This window comes from Dermacentor variabilis, chromosome 4 (genome assembly GCF_050947875.1).
Source record: "Dermacentor variabilis isolate Ectoservices chromosome 4, ASM5094787v1, whole genome shotgun sequence".
NCBI lineage: Eukaryota > Metazoa > Arthropoda > Arachnida > Ixodida > Ixodidae > Dermacentor > Dermacentor variabilis.
This window is the reverse complement of record NC_134571.1, coordinates 53,010,732-53,031,223: the sequence shown is the minus strand read 5'-3', so window position 1 is coordinate 53,031,223 and position 20,492 is coordinate 53,010,732. Positions and strand designations below refer to the sequence as shown.

Sequence of the window (20,492 nt, the reverse complement as noted above, 5' to 3'; positions counted from 1 at the left end):
ATCTCTCTCAAAAGCTGTAGACAATCGTTACCTAAGCCTTCCCCTTCCAGAATATCCCACAAAATGTTGCGGTCTACGTTGTCGTATGCTCCTTTAATGTCCAAAAAGGCCACATACAACGGTCTGCCTTCTGCTTTTGATATTTCGATACACTGAGTAATAACAAACAAGTTATCATCCAAACGCCTACCTATTCTAAAGCCATTCTGAAGGTCTTCCAAAATGCCATTATTCTCTGCCCATGCTTGAAGCTTTAATTTGATTGCCTGCATTGCTAGCCTGTATATTACCGATGTAATGGTCAACGGTCTATACGAGTGAATGCTGTCTTTCTCCCCCTTACCTTTATAAATTAAATTCATTCTACTTTGTCGCCAACTGTCTGATATTCGTCTATCTTTTAAAGTTTTTTCCACTGCTTTCACCAGAGCTTCCTTACTTTTTGGTCCCAGTTCATTTATCAGCCTAACGGGAACCTCGTCTGGCCCTGTGGCTGTGCGCTTAGGAATTTTCTCTTCCGCTTTCTTCCAGTTTAAATTTGTCAGCACCAGCTCCTTTTCCACTTGGGTCTCTTTCATGCTCTTTTTTTCATCAAGTACAACCTCATCATTGCCTTGGAAGGATTCGGCTGTTGCGTTTCGGATGTAATTTATTGCCGCTTCTCCTTCCAGTCTGTTTTCATCTTCGTCTAGGATATGTTGTTGTATTGTTGTTGACTTCCTGCCTAATAATTTTATGTGATTCCAAAATATTCTAGGTGCGGCCTTCTTTTTCTCACGTATTTCTGACAACCAACGTTCACTTTCACCTTTTAATTTTGCTTGCACCAGTATTTGAACCATAGACTTTTTCTCCCGGTATATTTCCCACTTACTGGTTACTTCATCCTGTGGCAACTGCGCCTTCTTTGCCTGCCTGTGCTCTCGAGATGCCTTCTGTCGTTCGGCGATCGCTTCTCGTATCTCCTTGTTCCACCAGCTTTTCGGTTTCTTTTTTCCTTTCCAACGAACATGTTGTTTCTCTTGCCGTATTTCTGTCGTTATTACACTTAGAAGCTCACCATATTCCCACTCCTTACTTGGCCACTTGCCAAGTTCTTCTTCAGCTCTAGTGACTATATTTGCTATTTGTTCAGCGTTCAAATTTGGACTGGCCATTGTGCTTTCCTTGCTCTCTTTCCCAACTACATATCCCATTTACAAAATGATTCGTTTATGGTCACTCCCTATGCTGCTAAACTCTTCCTCATCGATGACGATTTCTCACAACTTATCATGAATTCCTTCTGTCATCAGACAGTAATCAATGGTCGATTGCCAGTTTCCCACTTCCCACGTGATCTGTCCTTCACACTTAGGCCCTGTATTCACAATCACGAGGTTATGTTGCTCGCAAAAGTCTAGCATTGACTTCCCGTTATTGTCGGTATAGCCATCTAAATCCTGTATGTGGGCATTCATGTCACCTAATAGGACAATCTCAGCACCATTCCCGAAACCCTTAATATCAGCGCTTATGCATTCCACTAACTCTTTATTCTTCTCTGTGCAATTTTTTCCGGTCCACAAATACGTAACTCCCAGCCAAGTTTCTTTCCCGCTCATTGTACCTGATAACCAAAGATGCTCTTGACATTGTGAATTTACTCTTTTCCATTTGGCTCCCTTATGGATGAGCATTCCGACTCCCCCTCCCTTTCTTTCCGACTTAGTTCTATTGCAACCTTCCCATACATAATTCTCAATAACTGGCGGCTCTTCTGAGTCTCTAAGGTGCGTTTCTGTAACCGCATACACCCCTATTTGTTCTCTATGTAACTGCTCCTCAATCTTTGCCCACTTTTCCTTTCTTCTGCTGCCCTGCATGTTTATGTAGCCTATTGCATGGCGAGCTCTTGTTCTGGATTTCCTCCTTTTTCTATTATCGATGGCGATGCTCTTCTGATGTTCCCCTAGGGGACCTTCTTCATTACTACCTACTCTGACCTCCTGACCTCCTGGCGCCATCTGTTGACTCTTTCTACAAGATTGTATATTCGCCTCGAACTGTGTTAGTCTATGTATTGAAGAGTACGGTGCGACTGCCACTCCCCACTTTCTCTTTGCTGAGTGGCGAGGTGGCTCCGCGTTCGCTGGATCATGCATCGCGCGCGTGTGGTTATGGGTGCAAGGGTTGTTCTGCCATCTCCGCTGGTTTGAAGGTTTTTATTTTTCTTCTGTTGGCGTGCCTGCTACGGCGCGTCAAGTTCAGGCGCACGTGCCGTTGCCTCTCTGAAAAGAGTGACTCGATTGCTGCTTTCGCTTTTTTTTAATCTTTTACAACAGTTTGTGAAAAAGCAGTTTCATAAGTGTCTGGCTGGTGCGAAGCTGCGTTTCGTCTCTTATCTTCGTTGACTGAAGCACAAAAGTGGGACAAGACACAGTTCCATCAGAGCAGTAGGGACAGAAGGATGTGTCCCACCTTAATCATATTGTTTGGTCATGTCAGCCACTTTGATTGAAACTCCAATGCGTTGCTTTATTTTCTGAGCTGTGCTAGAACCCTTATACGTAATTTGCTTTAATATGGTACCAACAGAATGACCCATATGAAGATAAGTTTATGTAGCTTTTTCTTCTTTCTTTTTCTGCCTTTGGTATGTGCAGGTTCTTGGCTCTCTGAAGCACAAAGTGGACAGCTACTCCTACACACTGCATAACTTTGATGAGCTGCTTGCAAGGGCTAGGGTCTTCTTCGCTGTCAGGGAAGAAAGGCTGCTGGCAGACACACCTCACAGGCTGTATGGTGACCAAACTGCAGTGCGTCGAAGCCAAAGCTTTGCTGCGGAGTTCTCGAGAGGTAAGACGATGGTCATTCAGAATTGATGAACAGCAGAGCTTTGTGCTTCTGTCACTTGTGTGTGCGTGCGTTGCATCCTTTGTGTGAAACTTTATTTTAGCAGCAAGTGTTCATAACTGCATAATGGTGCTGTTCACAGGGGAGTCAAAACGGAGAAGCCTAGGAAGTTTCTTTCGAAGAACTGGCCTGCCAAAGACAAACCCTGTTCTCGTTGAAACAGGTGGCGAGGAAAAGAGCTACAGGTGTGTTTGGATTTTTTTTTTTTCTTTATTAACACCTTATGTTGAAGTTGACTTCTGATATTACTTCTTGACTGTGCTCTATTATGTTCCCTGGTACACTTGTTTGGAAACATTAAAGACAGTATTCCTCAGCCCTTGTTCACAGCATTTGACTGCATTTTCAATACAAACAAACCTCAATATAGTGAACGTGAATATAACAAAGTATGAGATATAGTGAGATGAGTCTAAAATTTGAGTGGCTATGCATTGTTGAGGTGAGTATTGTACTGCGGTAAGAAAACTGAAAATGTAAGGATCAAGATAGTATTATTCATGCAAAGCAATGATTTCCTCACTCAGCAGCTCATTTGTGATATCTTTTCTGATGGGAAAAATTTTTTGTACTTAGCAGGAGCAACTTGAAATGGCATGCACTGGATGTGCATGTGTGTTTTGACAAATGACTTGATTTGGGTGTTCTGTAGCTTGTGCTGATCTTGTGTAACTGCACCAATTGCATAGTCACATATTGACGACAATGCAACGCAAGTTTGCAATTTAGCATTTTGCAGGTGCCAAGTATTGGACAATTGCTAGTCAACGTGCTGGCCGCGTATGCTTTGTGTATGCGTATGCTTGACCACATAGAATCGCATATGCTTGCATTTCTTTTGCATTGACCCGAGTGTGATATTTTTTTTTGCAAATATAAGCGTGTATGCTTATAACAAATGTGGTATGTAACAAAGATATTTTCTGCTCAGATGAGGCGTCGTTATAACACAGTGTTCAACTAAATTACGTACTATGTTTGGAAGTAAACTCTGCAGGAAAGTAGTACACAATATTTCCTGTGCCCTCTCAGGTTCATAGCAAGGCCATACCCGAGCGAGTTCACAGAAGAAGGTACCAGACTGGAGTCCATCAAAACTCAGAATGCAGTGTTGGCAGCTGTGGTGCTGGAGGAGTTCCTGAAGGAGCTCGCTGCCATCAGCCAAGAGCACGCCATCCAGCAGCTTGCATCATGACATCATGTGACAAGACATACCCATTGTCATTGGGGTGGATTCCTCCACAATGAACCAGCACTGAGATTCTTTGTATAGTGTTTACACAAGCTCTGTTGCATGTATGTGCAAGCTTTCTGTACCATACTGATGCTAGCTAGGTCTGTATAGATAGAGTATTTTATAGTGAAGAGCCTCTTTGATGAGTGAGTGTCTGGGTTCTGTGGTTTTTAATTTCTATGCTGTTTGGTGTGCATCACATCTTCAGAGAGCCCCCAGAAGATCTGAATGGGACAATGGCAGTGCTAGCCACTTTGGCATTCCACTGGCAAGTCTGAAATGTTAGGAGCCTTCATTTCGTCAGCAGGGCTTTAAGAGCTTTGTTGTTCCTGCACACACGGGTTGGCAAGGTGAAGAAGACAGTGCAAAAGATAAGTGTAAATTTACTGTGTTGCAGGAAAGATGCAGGGAACTGCAAGCTTTAGGCCTGCTGGTGGAAGCCATAGTGACCTGCATAATGATGTAGGGGAAAAGGTGCAATGTTGTTGACCTGTTTGTTGTCCTTCCCAACAGCAAAGCTTGCAGTTTGTGTTTCAATGTAGCTTTGAAAACTTGTGCAGAAGTTAGCACTGCTGCTGTCCTCAGTGTTCCAGCACCTTCTGGTTATGTAATACCACCACTGTTGCCACCGTCATCATTTTACTGTCAGTTCTGAAGCAACGGGCATGCACAAATGAGTTATATTTTCCTGTGCAGCTTCAGTTTTCTAGTGTTGAAGACAAGGTTTATGTCCATTTTTTTTTCTTACCGTTTGCTTTCAAAGCTTAGGACACAGCTGCTTGTATTTAAGGACTCCTCTCATAGTTGGGTTTTACTAGCACTCTTTTAATCAACAAACTACATATTACTATTACATCACGTAAACTGCCCATAATGCACTAGAATTTCTTCCTATGTGTCTTTACTGTCCCCCCTTCTTTCTTTTTCTCTATGCAGTCAATGTTTCAAGGGCCAAGATCTCAGTAATGTTCAAATGTTTTAATGTTTCAAGGTGCTGATTGCATGCCAAGAATCCTTGGCCCCTTATGTACTTTTTTTAGCAGCACTGTCACACTTTGAATTTCAGGGTTACATGAACTGCAAAGCATTAGAATGCTTGTGCCAGACAAATGAAATATGTGAGTAGCTGGTTATAAAAGTGCCAGTCATTAAGTGTAGCAATGCTCAATTTGGTGAGACAAGTGTTCAAGCTGAGCTGCATTTTCTGAACTGAACCTACCATTAATGTTTTAATGTATGTAAATGTATTGTCCAAGGGCCATAATAATTCCTTTCCTTCAATCTTATCCTTTCCTTATATGCCATGCGAACTGGCCAAACCCAGCATGGCATTGGTGAAAGACAATGATGAAAGGTCAAAAGAATGGATAAAGAAAAGAAACATTACAAAGTCTGGGCCCTGTTTGCAAGGCCACTTATTTTACATCATTTCGGAACATGGATGTCACAAATCATTACCAGAAATGCTCTTTTGCATGTAGGCTACTGAAAATGTATTTGCCTTTGCTAGGCAACAGGAACTACATAAGCTGCACATTCTTGCTTCTAAAGAAAAGAGAGAGAGAAGAACAGAACATGGCAAATATACAAATTCCACCATTGCAGCTGGATTTCATGGTTAGGTGTATTTGCCAGACCGTTAGGAGCAACCACTTTACAACTTAAGTTTTAGTAACTACTAGTTTAAGTTATGGTTAATACTGATTACATTTATTTTTTCTATTAGTGGCAAGCCTCTACCTTAACATCTGTGTTGCTAACTGTTGCCCTGTTTCTGCTCCATTTTGCAAATAAGCACCAATTACTCTTAAATGGACATGTCATGTAAGCGAGCAACATTGGTGTTGCAGCATGTGACACATTATCACACCACATTGGAGCTTACATAGTTATTTAATATTTATTGGCAGGCCAGCTGAAAGAATGAACAAAGCTGGTCTGGCATGTCAAATTAAAGAAGGGCATCAGCTGGAAGAGAGAAGTATGCAATCAGTGTATTGTACTGTTCTAAACCTGCCGGGCTGAAACTTGGGAGAATAGCCAAGAAGCTTGAGAAGAGACTTAAGGAGTGTTTGACAGAACGAGAAATGACAGGTGCAACTTTAAAATGCGGGAGGACATCGGTATCAATTGGAGAGAAAACAGGTGTAAATTCTGCGCTGTGTTTTACACATGGCAGGCAACAACATCGTGAAGGTTAAAACGACTTTTCACGCCGCCTGCATACATAAATTAAAAAAAAGTTGTGCATGCCACATGAAAGCCAGAAACATAGCCATGGTGTGTAATTTGGCATGAAATCACCTTTATAGGTTGCAGCTACAATTAGTAAGAAATTATTGTGTAAAAGACATAAAATATATGGCTCTCTTCATTTTAAAACAAGTGGAAGGACTCATTGTTATGACTGAGCTCTTTGTACAGACAACACAGTGCACTGCCTGCATTTATGACCAAAATATAGTGCAACACATACTGGAAGTAAATGAGTGGAAAATGCTGTGATTGTATACTAATTCTGATTGTGTACATGTATAACACTGATTTGACATGGCATTAGGCACAAGGTCGCAGGTTTTATTCTCGGTAATGAAATGGAAAAATCCCTGTGTATACTTAGATTTAGGTGCACATTAAAGAATCCCACGTGTTCAAAATTAATCCGGAACCCTCCACTGTGATGTCCCGTAGCCCCAGTGTTGATTTAGGAGGGCAGCGGTCATCGCTAGGTGGTGGCTGAAGATGAAGGAAAAGAAGTGAGGTGGGCGCAGAAATATGTGCAAGAACAACCTCAGCACAAGGTTGCATTAAAAATATTCCATGCCGGTTCTCATCTCTGCCTTGCCCTGTCACAGCTCCAGTATGTTAAACCGCATGAGTCGGTCAAATCAACACACAATTAGTTCCATCTTCTGGGCTTGTATTGCATGAAATAGTAGTTCAGAATAAGACATAGCAGATTAAAAGCCATATCACCATGAAACATGCAGAGTGATACAGTTCTACAGCTGCACTACTTCAGTAGCTTGAGGACCATTGCTTGCCAAGTGTGAAACAGTAGGGTTGAAATTATGATAAAGATGTGGAGTTAGGCAGGTCATGTAATGCAGAGAGAAGATAACTGTTGTCTGTTAGAGTGACAGAATTGATGTTGAGAAAAAGTAAGCATGGTCAAGTGGCAACAAAGCCCCAAGTGGATTGATGAGTTTAGGACATATGCAGGTGTAAGGTGGTTTTTGTTGACAGGGCACAGGTGATCGGAGACCTTTTGAAGACGCCATGTTCTGAACTCAGTCATTGAAAAGGCTAACTTGGCCGCCTATCAATCTTCCTGTATTTACAAGTCAGCGTGCTGTGCACAACTGTGCCTTTAACATTGTCACTGGAGGTGTTAGCAGACGTTGTTTCTCCATCTTCACAGTGTTGCACAATTCTAAAACACTGCACATCTCATGCATGAATGTCTCATACCACTGAAGCACTCTTACTGCTTGATTTGCTTTGTAGTACATTTTACCTGTTGAATTGCTCACTGAAGGTGTTCTGGAGTGTAGAATATTTTAATGGTAAGTTCTGTTTTAAATAAATGACAAACAGTTGACAATACTGTTTAAGTGGTAGCTGTTGTGGTATAGCTGTGTTCTATTACTACTTGGGGACTGTATTTCTCTTCTTGTAGAGAAAAGCAGTGTAGTTCAGAAACTTGTACAGAGCAGCTTCTTGTGTGAAAACACGAGCAACAAGTTATTTTGCTGTGATGGTTGGATGTCGGGCGTCATTACATATGTTGCCATAGGAGTGCATGAAAGTAACGAAGTAAGTGTGTATCCTCATGCTTGTCATGATCTGAGAAGTGTGGCTAGTTGGTTAAGTTCCATACTGTGAACAGCATGAAAGTGGCAAGGAGGAAGGGGGGATAACAGTACACAACGCTTTGTGTGCTCCAATTTCCTGCCTTTCAGCTGCTAGCGCCATGCTGGTGTCTGCAACCACAATAACTGCTTTCGTATAGGTCTTTTTTGTGTTAAGAGTTTTTATCACATTTTGTTTTGCAGAGTGCATGACAAAACCTTCAATAGTCAATCGATGCTGGCGTCTTCACGCCTTTTTGTGTCTTTCACGCTGTTCACAGTATAATGTTGGCTACTTCTGTTTGCAATGGAAAAGACATGCAGAAATGCAGACATGCAGAATGTGCAAGCCTATTGTACATAGAGGTTAGATTGCCCATTTTCCCTCTGCATTCCCAAATGTTAAAAAAATTTGTGATATATTGAAAGATGAGTTGTTATTGAGATATACAAGACAAATTCTGCATCACTTCTCTAAGCCCTTATTGTTCATATTATGGAAGTCGTTTTTCATAGTTTAATTTCTAGGAGCTATTTATGTACTTTGTTGGATCAAGTTGGCTTATCGCACTGCTGGCAGAATTTTATTTTTCTTTCCTTTGCGCTTTCTTAAGCTTTCTAGTGGCTCAACTTCCAGCTGTTGCCATGAGAGCAATTGTATATCTTCTCTGTGTAGAGGATCCCTAATCCTGCAAGCAGTCTAGACACAACCAGCATTTCTTTGTGGCAACAAGAGAACTCGAGAACTGCAGCACGAAATAAAAACACCCAGTTGCCTCTATGCTTGATAAATTATCTGACCGCTTGGTTCAGGTCATGGAGATTTATGTAACAATTACATCTGTTGTCTGTGAGAACCATCAGTACGGCAGTTCATCAGAATAATGGGTAGTACATGGCTCATAGTAGAGTCAGTCTCCACCATCCTCATGTGCTTGCTTACATTATCCTCTTCGAAGCTAGTTGCGCAGAGTCAACACACTGCAGTGATAAACCTCTTGAAAGAATCTTTAGCTGCTTTCAGAGTTACTCCCGGTGAGCACGTTGGAGCTTCGCCCAGATTTAGAAACACAAATGCATGTGCATTGCTTTGACATGCTGAAAACTATGGGATAATCAAGCAGTTCCGAAGAATTGAGCTGATGTGAAAAAATCTTGCAATGCAAAGGAAACATGATTTGAACATAATAAAAGCCTCAGGAGAATTCTCAACCAAGTAAAATCAAACCACTGTCCATGATTGATGCCCCCTGATGATAATTCAACTTCTGTGGTTCTGCCCACCTACCAAACTTGGTAAGGTATGCAAAGCAGTATATCCCTGTATCCTATTTGCAAGAGCCTTTGTTGTACATAGCCTTCAAGAATTTGTTGCATTAAGTAGCCCAAGGCAAGTTTTTTTTTCTTTGTGTTGTTTTCGTAAGAGCATATAGAATGTGTGTGCTTGCACACATGCTGTAGGCACGCCTGTAAATATTGTGATGCCGCAGCTGTGTTTTTACCTGCTCCACCTCTTGGTTCGGACATTTGCTAGTTGCTTTAGCAGTTTTTAGAGTTGGCCACACCATTACCTTTCTCTGGGTGGATTTGCACAAGGCACCATGTGCCAAGGTTCACCAACATTGGGTATTTTGTTGCAGCATGCAAACTGTAGATAAGCTGCTCATTCACACATGGCTCTAATAAAGGCATGCGAACACCAGTGTCTCTTTGCTTACTGCAGTTGAATGCTGTTCAGTCAGCTAAGTTCAAGCCTTCAGGCACAACATTGGCTTCTGGTGTGGTATAGTATTTACTGCTACATTTAAGACAAACAACATGCAACTCTTATTTCATCAAGCTTTAGAAGGACATAACCATCAAGTCACCTCCAATGCTGTAAAGCTTAATGGCAATGTGTTTGCAAGCTATTGAAGCAAGCAGATACTGAAGCAACATGCGTCACCAGAAATCGCTTTTCTTTAACACATCAGCATATTTTACTTCTATGACAATACTTTACATGTTTAAAAAATCATAGCAGCTGCTGTGGTAAGTAGATTTCTGAGAAAAACAATATTTGCAATGAAAACAATCAGCAATTTATTTTTTTCATAACAACATCAGCATACAGTATCACTATTGATAATCCTGAGTTGCTTCTTTAGAAACATCTCTCCCTTACTTGAACAGGTTGCCACAAACAATGCCCAGAAAGACTAGAAAGCCTATCTGTCGATTAGAAACAAATTTCTTTGCGCAGTCACCGGGGTCGTCCACGTTGAGAGTGTGGATCTGTAAAATGGCACAGTGTGCGATAATTCAGCAAGGCAGTCTACATATGCGTTCAGACGAGTATGATCGAAATGTATCTGAAAGTTGTGTCTGCTTGTTATTGAGAAAATTAAAATGAAGAATATTTGATCGGAAAGCACTACACAAAAGGGAATCTGGGCCTGTATTTGTTATGCATCGCTCCAAGTGGTAATAGCAGTGAAACAGCGTCTTTGCCAAGTTGTAGCTAATGACGAATTCCAAAAAAACAAAATGAAATGGATCGTGACAAATATGGTCCCTGTAGTGATCTCACTTTAGGTCATGTTGATGTCACTGGGGTACTTGCCATCTAAGCCCGTTTCCGGAGCTCTTTAATCATGTCTCCTTAATTACCATTTTGCATTTTATGCTAGATTTATAGGTGACACAGGAGGGAAAAAAAAAAGATTGGAGGATGGTCACCTATGACAACTAAGGAAAAATAAGTTGGTTTGGAACTGGCACCATCTTGTTGCCTTTTGCATCAACAAACCGGAGTAGTCACTTCAGAGTCTTCTGTGCGCAAGAACCATTGGTTCAGTTGCCCTTCTCCTTCATCCCATCATGCAGAATAGGCAACTGGCTGTCTATATAAACCTCCCTGCCTTTCCTTGCTTTCTGTCTTGTACACCAGCAGATTGGGATATAGATAAACAGGCATAAGCCAGGTAAAGCAGAACAACCTTGCAATATATTGAGAGCTTTAGCATGGTGAAGTCCTAGTGAAGGCATAGATATTAGAAACTGCATTCAGCTGCATTGCACGTTATTGCAACAATGTACTATGTCCCACCTACCTGCTGGCACTGACACGATAGTCATGAAGGTATTTTCGTATGCATGCTGTTTTTTGAAGAGAGGAGGGTAGATTGCAAGTTTTGTTTTAGGAAATCTGTATATGTCCATAGAAATAAATTGCTTATTAAGGGAGGTGTGCAACACAAGGATGTTTGCAGCATGTTGTCCTTGACCACAGTGTCGCACAATGTTATCACCAGCGTTTCTGTCTCATTGGCTGCATCCTCTGGCATTCTAGTACAAATATAAACCATGCTATTGTAAAGGGTAGTGAAAAAAATAACGCCAGTAGTCAATGGAGTGCTTCCCTGTACGTGCCAGAAAACTGCAGTTAACTTTTTTTTTTCACAACAGAGTGTGCAGGCATGTGAACAAACAGGAATTTGCTATCTGCAATAGTAAATGATCTAAGAGTTAGACGAACCTGGCGAGCAAGGTGCGCTCCCGTTGCTGCAGTAGCAAGGTAAAAAGGCCAGGATTGCCCTGAAGCCATGCCAGCCAAAACCAGGTTGCCAACCATACTTGCAGAGAACAGCCACAGATATCTCTTTGTTTTGTCACCAAACTTGAGGGCAGTAGATTTCATTCCGATAATAGCATCATCATGTTTGTCCTGTAAAAAATAGAATGTATGCAAGACTAGGGAGATTGTTTTACGAGGGTGCTAAAATGCATTAGCAGTAAAATGGCGTCACAAACAGATGGACTACGCAAGATCACGAAAGTTACGTGCAGCTGCCCGGAGCTGCACCAAATTTTTTTTAAAAGCCTACGCAGAAGAGGGTGCGAAACTGCCTCTGCTGTTTAGTCAATAGAAAAAGCTGGGGGACTGGCTAATTAATGAAGTTTCATAATTCAAAGATCAAAATACGAGTACACAGGCCACAAAAGATGCTGCAGTGGGGCACTTAGGATTAATTTCAACCACCTGGAATACTTTAACATGCACCTAAATCCAAGGACACAAGTGTTTTTTGCATTCCACCCCTACTGTGCATTCCACCCCTACTGGAATGTAGCTGCTGTGGCTGGGAATAAAATGCGCGTCTCCACACTCGGCAGCACAATGCCGCACAATGACACACTGCTGCAGGCCAGCTTCATAATTACAGAGAGTACATATTTAAGTTGCAAAAGCAGCATAAACATGTGCTCGTATCACGTCGATGTAATGGAAGTCATGGCACTAGCACCAGCTTCAAGGCATCTCGTAACACTGCTACGTATTCAGTGTCCCTAGATACAAGTGAGACACTCCAGAAAAATAATATGGCATGCCAACATGCTTTGTTGCATGCATGCCTTGCCACACAACTGTTTCTCTTTTCTAGACTTCTAGCAAATAAATGAGCCTTTAGAATTCCTTGATTTTAATCTGTGCAGTTGTAAAATATGCTCTTAAATGTTTATTACAAATACAATTAATAATAAGCAGCTGGCTGACAAAGTGCAATGCGATTTTTGTGCAAGCTTGGAAACAACTGATTGACAAATTGTCATGTCATTTTTCTGGACAGCATTGGCGACCTCTACCGACCAACACTAGATAGATACTAGAGAACTGGATATATTAAAAATATATCTAGTTCAGATAAAAAAAAAAAAAGATCTGCCTGTTTACAGCAACAAGTACTGTAAAATCAAGCAAGCATGAAAGGCAATCATAGCCACATTTAGAGTCCACCAAAAACCAAACACAGGCACTGCAGGTTGTGGTAGCTTATAATGGCGCATGCATTACTAAGCGACTAGGTGCAACGAGATATTTGCATGCAAACATCAGAATACCATGCTGTAGCCACAGAAGCATGCAACATTATCCGAAATATCCCAATAGCTTTGGACAACCTAGAGATTGCAGTGACAATGCAATTAGTCACCTGTAGTTCCTTGCAAACACCACTGAAAGCTTTACTTAGATCTGCTACCGCAGCGTGCGGGATCTGAATTTTTATTTTCGATGTACTGTATGAGCTAGGTGCATCATCATTATCAGTCTATATTTGTGCCCACTGCATTACAAAGGACTCTCCGGCCTATCTCCAATTGCTTGTCTAGGCCTGCAAATTTCCTAATCTCACTGCACCACCTAAACATCGGCTGTCGTTGACTGAGCTTCCCCTTCCCTTGGCACCTACTCTTCTACAAGCCACCAGCTATCACCTCTATGCATTAGATGACCTACCGAACCCCATTACCTCTTAATCTCAACTAAATTACCAGCTGCATAGTAGGTTTGCTTTGTGATCCGTTCTGCCACATTCACATCTCTTTACATTATGCCTATAAATTTTTCATTCTGCCGCTTGTTGCACAATCTTTAGCTTCTCTGAAGCCACATCGTTATCCTCATAGCTTCAGCGACATAAATTATTGGTAGAATGCACTAGCTAGATGCACAAAACTTCACAATCATGTGTAACAACTTTTTTGGTGCCAGAGCGCTGTGTGTGTCCCTTTGTGTCTTCTCTTGTCCAGTGTTTGAATCGCACTACCATACTCCCCTTGAAGATGCATTACCAACAAGCCCACATTGCAACCCTCTAGAGGATAAAGTTGGAAAGAAGAGGGATCTACATCAAACAGTGTTGCTAAAAGGAGGCGCTTCAGACTGACGAGCGACGAAAAGAATGTCTTCAAAATGAAGGATGAGTAGTCAAGTGTTTATTTACAGCCCAGAACATTAAAACTCACCTGATGCGCGTAGATTGTGTCATAGATGAGTGTCCAAGACATAGCTGCAGCATAGAGGGGAAGGACTGCTGACCAATCACACGAACCTTTAATTGCTGCCCAGCCCATGAGAGCACCCCAGTTGATCGTCAGACCTGTCGAAAGGCAAGGGTGTGGCATTACTTGCACACCCTGGAATTTGAAATACCAGTTCAGATGACCGTTACATGTGTGCTTCCTGCGAATCAATACTGGAATTTTCTTAACTATTTTCTTACTGTTGCATACACCAGAGCATAAAAAGCAATGCGTTAACGAACATCTTGAAATAAACTTGAAAACCAACACCTACCAATATTCTTGACTGATATAAAAGGTAATTTCCCTCACTTATACAGTTGGCTTTGTTGAGAACTAGCCCTGCAATGCACCCCTTTATGCTGCATTTATGTTTACATTGAATGTGTCGAAATGTGAACTGTGTTATCAGGAGGTATGCCTAAGGAGAGATGCAATAAGGCTCGCAACAGTCTTTAGTGAGCAGTTCTATGCTACAGTGGCTGCAAGATTAGTTTATTGATTTTACATAAATAAAAACCATCACCAAAATCAATAGATTTGCTAGAAAAAAAGAAGGTATGCTCACCCAACATGACTTGTGGCCAATAAGTTACCCTCTTCATGATGGGATACAATGTGACCAGAGTAACAGAACTTGCCCCAAGAACTATGCTGCAAGGATATAGGAAAACCACACTTAATAGCCCAATCAAGGGCATTATCACGTATAAAAAAGGAACACGTGACAAGATATAGGAATGTGAAGCACATTTGAACACGTCTTCAAGCTAGTGGAAGATAGCAGACTTTAACATCCTCCTGGCCGACCAATGCGCAATGAGCTCCCGGCTGACCAAAGAAAGCATGGGACTTGTTGCTCGCTAAAGTCATTGTGCTAGGGGGCTTATCCAATTAATTGTGTTGGACTAATGTGGTGCCGAAAAATGTTTCACCTTTTCAAGAATGTTGCCACATTTGTCCGGGAAAAGTTCTGTGACCGTGGAAGTTTTCCAGAGCTTTTTTTAGATTATGACGTCTCCAAAAGTGGCACCAAGAATTATTTATTTTTATTAACCAAGCTCATCTTGGTCTTGCTCAACAAGTACTGCCCGCTGTCTTCCTAAAGAACATGGGCCATCATGTAAAAACATGAAGGTCTTTCTATTGGTGGCTGCTCACTTGCACAGTGCCAGATGTATCTGCACAATCCCTCTTTTTCAAACTGGGCCCTAAATGCATACAAGTGTTTTATTTTGAATTATCTGCACGGCAGTAGGTGCAGTACAAGGCAGTACTGTAACAATTTCTGTCTACTCAGGAGTATTTATTTATTTATTTATTTATTTATTTACAGAGTACCTACATCGCCATAAAGGCATTACGTAGGGGGGAACAAAATATAACCAGTAATACAGAGAAGCTTTCGGACAGATATACTGACAAACAGAATCACTACAATAGCTGTTAGAGAAAGGCATACAAGTAACGTGAAACAAGCAGGTTCCAAGATATATAACACATACATTTGTTTTACAAGAGCGCCGTCACAGCATTGAATAGAATAGTTCGTTATTTGACACATTTACTATATCATTTGATAAACTGTTCCATTGTCTAATTGTTTTGGGGAAAAAAGGTAGTAGAAAGTGTTTGTTCTGCAGTTATAGGCTGAGATCTTTTTGTTGTTATCACAGCGAGTGGATATATAATCTGGTTCCAGGAGATAGTTATAGCGATTAATACCTGTCTGATTATTATATATTCGGTGCAATAGTTTAAGCCTTAACTTCTGCCTACGCATATGTAGTAGATCCCATCCTAAAGTGGCCTTCATTTCGGAAACGCTAGAGTACGGGCTGTAATTATTGCAAACAAACCTTGCTGCTTGGTTCTGTAGTTTTTCCAGTCTATTAATGAGGTAATCTTGATAGGGATCCCATATTACACAAGCATAATCAAGTATTGTTCTAACATGTAAGAAGTATAAAGTTTCTTTATACTTCGCGTGTTGCCTGTTTAAAATTTCTGCGAATAAAATGTAACATCCTGCTAGCTTTTGCTATGACAGTGTCAATCTGTTTATGCCAAGTGAGTGATTCGGTAAAATAGACTCCTAAATACTTATATTCCGACTGTATGTCGATAAGCGTGCCATTGATGTTACATCGGTGCTGAAATTTGGATAATTTTCTGGAAAAACTTACGCTACTGCATTTTTTTATATTTAAATTCATGTTCCATTTTTTACACCAGATCGCTACCTTATGTAAATCTGTTTGCAATGTATCTATGTCATCTTCAGTGGTAATTTCTCTGTAAATCACACAGTCATCAGCAAATAGTTTTATGGGTGATGTAATTAGTTCGACAATGCCATTTATGTAGATTAAAGATAGCAAGGGCCCCAGTACGCTTCCCTGAGGAACGCCCGAAAAAACAGTTATTGGTGAAGATGCAACGTTGTTTAGGACAACAGACTGGGTTCTTCCGTTTAGGTAGTTTCGTATCCAATTTTGAACGTTTTCGTTTATATTTAATGCAGAGAGCTTTACATCTAGGAGCTTATGGGACACAATATCGAAAGCTTTTTGAAAATCAATAAAAACCGCGTCTACCTGACTATTGTTATCAATGGTTTTAGATAAGAAGTGCTGGAATTCTATTAGTTGTGTGTTGCAGGAATAACCTTTCCGGAATAACCTTTCCGTTGCAGGAATAACCTTTCCGGAATAATGCTTCCTCAGACAGAATTTCAGTCTCGACATCAATTTGACACATGAATATTGGCACCCTATTACAATGTGTGCACAGTGTAATATGCAAACAGTACTTGTGCCGCTCTATTCCGTTTACAACCTTATGAATCGCAGTCCATACGCTATATGTCCAGCAATGACAATGCAGGATTAATGATGCATAGCCAATAGCCGAGGGTCCTGTTGCAGTCTTTGACTTTGGGACCCTCATCTGTATATTGTATCGTACCAATTCATTGTATTTAAGGAATAATAAACTGAAACCAAAACCAAGATCCACGAGATGTACGTGATTGATCCATATGTCTATGCCCCAGTGCAATTACACAGGTTAGTCTCGCATCAGAATTCCAAGATTTAGGTAACCGTACGTCTAAAACATGCTGCATAATAGAGCATTTCAATGTTATTGAAATATTATAGTGCATGTGGCATGCACATTTCAAGCATGTGTACCTGGACACCAAAAATCACTTTAGTAGTTTGATAAATAATATAAGTAGTGCATCAATGCCTCTAGTTTTGTTGGCTATTTCTGCCTGCGACAAAAAGGTTCCAAGTGTTCAACAGCATGAAAATGAAAACTGGCAGTTACTGTAACAAAACAATAATTCCTATTCCTAGTGTCACCCATTTTTCAGTGGGTGATGTAATGACAGTCTTAAAACCATATTCAGAAATGCATCTTAAGTTGAAGCTTGAATTGATGTGACGCCTGTCAGTCACCCTGAAGGAAATGCAATGAGTGCCCTGGGCACATTCTCACCAGGCATCATTTAGATCAAGCATGAGCTTCAAGTTAAGATGCATTTCTGAACACAGGGATAAGTGTGCTATTTTGGTGAACAGAACTGAGCATCTGTTGCAATTTCGAATTCACAGTTTTATGTTGTATCCCAGAATACATGTGGGTAGACAAAGCTTTGACAAAAGTAATACAGTGTGTTGTGCTTTTCTGCAAAATGCACAGGTGTTCACTAGGCAAATCTGGGCCCCACCAACAGAGTCATCCTCAATAGGGCGAGTTGTGATGTATGGTTGCCACTGGTGAATTGTGCTGTTGTCGCCTTGATGCAGTGTTCTGGTTGTTCAGTGTACGCACCTGCTATTAATGCGATTAGCTTTATCACATACTTTTCTCTATGATGTCCGTTTCTAACCTCCAACACGCCAACTTTAGATCACTGGGTACGAGTGTACGAGAGATTGGGTGTATGAGCAACACAGCAACTAAGTAACATGTGACACTAGGCATGTGAACATTCTTGGCCAATCCTCCAAAATGGGTAGGTGCCCAAATAGACAAACGGAACAAGAGAGAAGAACTGAAGAGGTTGGCAACAGAAAATTGAAGTCAGCTATGAAGAAGTAAAAAAGTCGGCACCAAAAGCAGCCCAGTATGGCAAAAGGTGCAAAGTGAACAGAAACGAAACCAGAGCATGCATTGCGCGAGAAGTGTGCTACAGACAATTTAAGAAGTCAGCTACACAGAAGGGAATCATTTGGCAACACGGTGTGCCACTACAGTGCTGCAATGCTAAACTGCATTAACATTAATTATGGGGTTTTTACGTGCCAAAACCACGATCCGATTATGAGGCATACTGTAGTGGGAGACTCCGGAAGTTTGGACCGTGCACCTATAGTTTCTTTAACGTGCACCTAAATATAGGTACACGGATGTTTTTGCATTTCGCCCTGATAGAATTTGACCGCCGTGGCCAAGGTTCAATCTCAACACCACATGCTTAGCAGCCTAACACCATAGCCACTAAGCAACCACGGCGGGTTTGCATGAACATTGACATTCATCACGAGAGGGGCTCTGCAGGTGTTTTTTTTTTGGTTCTCACGTGGGAAATGTTGCTTGTATTACATTGTGATAAGAAAACAATGGAGCATGCTGCCCGATTTTATTAAAACAGCCCTTTTCATCAGAGCAATGTGTATACATTTAGGAAATGAGCAGTATTGGCATCCATAAGAAATAAGTGTTTCACTAATGTACTCACCGTCTATCGCCAGCATCCTAGGCATGTTCTTCATATATTGGGTGGGCATATTCGAGTGCATGGCACATGGATTTTTGATTTCTGGACGATATGGATGTTTAATGGATATAACTAACCTCCACATAGTAGGTCTTCTAGACATTGAAACATTCTATGGGTGTTGGTGGGTGATTTGGGGCCATTATTAAAACATATGCAACCATACAGTTCCACAATAAAAAACAGTAGTGCGATGTAACACAGTATTAACTCTCATTATAAATACGACAAATACTAGAAATAAGCCAGAAAGGTCTACATACGTGTACCAGTTTAGCTGCAACAGTATGAGCGTCGACAAAGCAAGCTGGCCACCAGTAAAGACAAGAGCATCGAACATTGATAGTTCACCACTTGCAAGAGGTCGATTTTTAGTTCGCTCCACCTGCAAGCAAGAACCATTCCTGAGAAAACAATGACGAAAGGTTAAACCGTTCAAGACAATCATGGCTATGTGTGAATCTGCACCTTTCTGTCTATGTCTCGGTCCCACATGTCATTTATAGTGCAACCGGCACCTCTCATCAGCAGTGCTCCAGCAGCGTACATAGCTAGAAGCTTAAGATCGGGTAGACAACCTGGGTCAGCTGCTAGACCAATGCTCCACGCCCCTGGCAACATCACCAGCCAGGTTCCTGAAAGTGAAAAGCAAGACTAGGAGTAGAGAAGGATTTGTCATGAATAGCGAGATAAAACTCGAGATCTACGCCTCTTCGTGTACATTTACGCCAAACGCTTTGCGACGTCTTCTGCTCACTTACCGATCGGTTTGTCCAAGCGCATGAGTCGTAAGTAAGGCCGCAACCTATCTGGCGCCGCTTGGACGAGTCGTTCAGGAAACGTGCGGTGAACGGTAAAAGCTTTGTGAACGCCCAAGGACTGCGGCGCGTCTATTCTGCTGGAAGACTTGCATCTCGCACCAAAACGGTCCGTCGAGGTGAAACTTACACGATTGGAAACTAAACACAACACAGGGGCCGTTGACTTCAGATGAGAGCAGCAGGCACGGGCGTGCAAAAAACACGCAAAAACCCTGCAGGCCCGCTTCCCAAACACCACGGCACTCATGATCGATTCGCTAGCAGTCACTCTCAGCCAGACGGGAAGGAAATACTGTTATTTGTAAAACAGCAACGATAAGAGACGAGCTCACATCAGCCATATGCCACGGAATACGCATAAACACGTGCGCGAAGCAACGAAACCACAAGGTCGTCGACACAACGCTTTTGGGGCTAAACGTCCGGTCCCCATACCGTGGATTCAAGCGGAACCGTTCCGCTCACTGCAGTACCACTCTCGGCATTGTGTGTGTACACAGGTAGACAGAATATGAAGGACACGCGGGGCGAGCGACGCTGCGGTGCCACCTCCAGTCGCGACACTCGCTGAATGCCGTCCCGAGTAGTCGCGTGTAGTCACTTTTCCTCTTGGCTAGCGTTACGTATTACCGGTATTACCGCGATGCAGGGCATGAATAGATAAGCACCAAAGACAGGTTGCAGCCGCCTCTGACTGGGGAGGCTTTTCCATATCTGTGCAGCATTGCAGAAACGAGGAAGACGGTCGCGCTGGGCGCGCAAGGCGCAGGCGCACGCGGGGCCTTGCTCTAAAAGGCGTTGCTGTCGTCATACCAACAAGCCAAGACCATTGCCAAGACTAAGGTCGAAGGCAGCGCAGCTAGACAAGTTCTGGTTTCGCTCGTGCGGCAATGAGCGCAAGCAGTATTTAATCGAGCAAATACGCTTGATTGACTCAGATGACGTGCTGGCAATCATTTCACATGTACGAAATATACTGTTTTGTTGTGGCATTGGAGCGGTGGAATTCGCTGTCGTCTCTCTTTCTTTCTCCTTTTCTTCTATACACTGAAATGACA

General features: G+C 41.9%; 2 protein-coding genes across 6 annotated transcripts in view; one reads left to right on the top strand and one right to left on the bottom strand.

Moving 5' to 3' along the window:
* Positions 1-9,687, top strand: part of LOC142579157 (FHF complex subunit HOOK-interacting protein 1B) — a 51,452-nt gene extending 41,765 nt beyond the window's left edge. For all 5 annotated transcript variants that reach the window (XM_075689100.1, XM_075689098.1, XM_075689096.1 and 2 more), the window contains 3 exons: positions 2,646-2,838; positions 2,978-3,080; positions 3,928-9,687. In XM_075689100.1, the coding sequence (XP_075545215.1) occupies positions 2,646-2,838; positions 2,978-3,080; positions 3,928-4,090 (459 nt within the window). In that variant the 3' untranslated portion in view covers positions 4,091-9,687. The remainder of the gene's footprint in view (positions 1-2,645; positions 2,839-2,977; positions 3,081-3,927) is intronic.
* Positions 9,688-10,045: 358 nt separating this feature from the next.
* Positions 10,046-20,226, bottom strand: Coq2 (ubiquinone biosynthesis protein COQ2, mitochondrial). Its single transcript, XM_075689106.1, has 7 exons — positions 19,375-20,226; positions 19,082-19,248; positions 18,877-18,998; positions 14,393-14,478; positions 13,768-13,901; positions 11,498-11,686; positions 10,046-10,254 (listed from the first exon to the last, which is right to left on the bottom strand). The coding sequence occupies exons 1-7, from the start codon at positions 19,679-19,681 to the stop codon at positions 10,141-10,143; spliced, it is 1,119 nt and encodes a 372-aa protein (XP_075545221.1). The 5' UTR covers positions 19,682-20,226; the 3' UTR covers positions 10,046-10,140.
* Between the last annotated feature and the right edge of the window lie 266 nt (positions 20,227-20,492).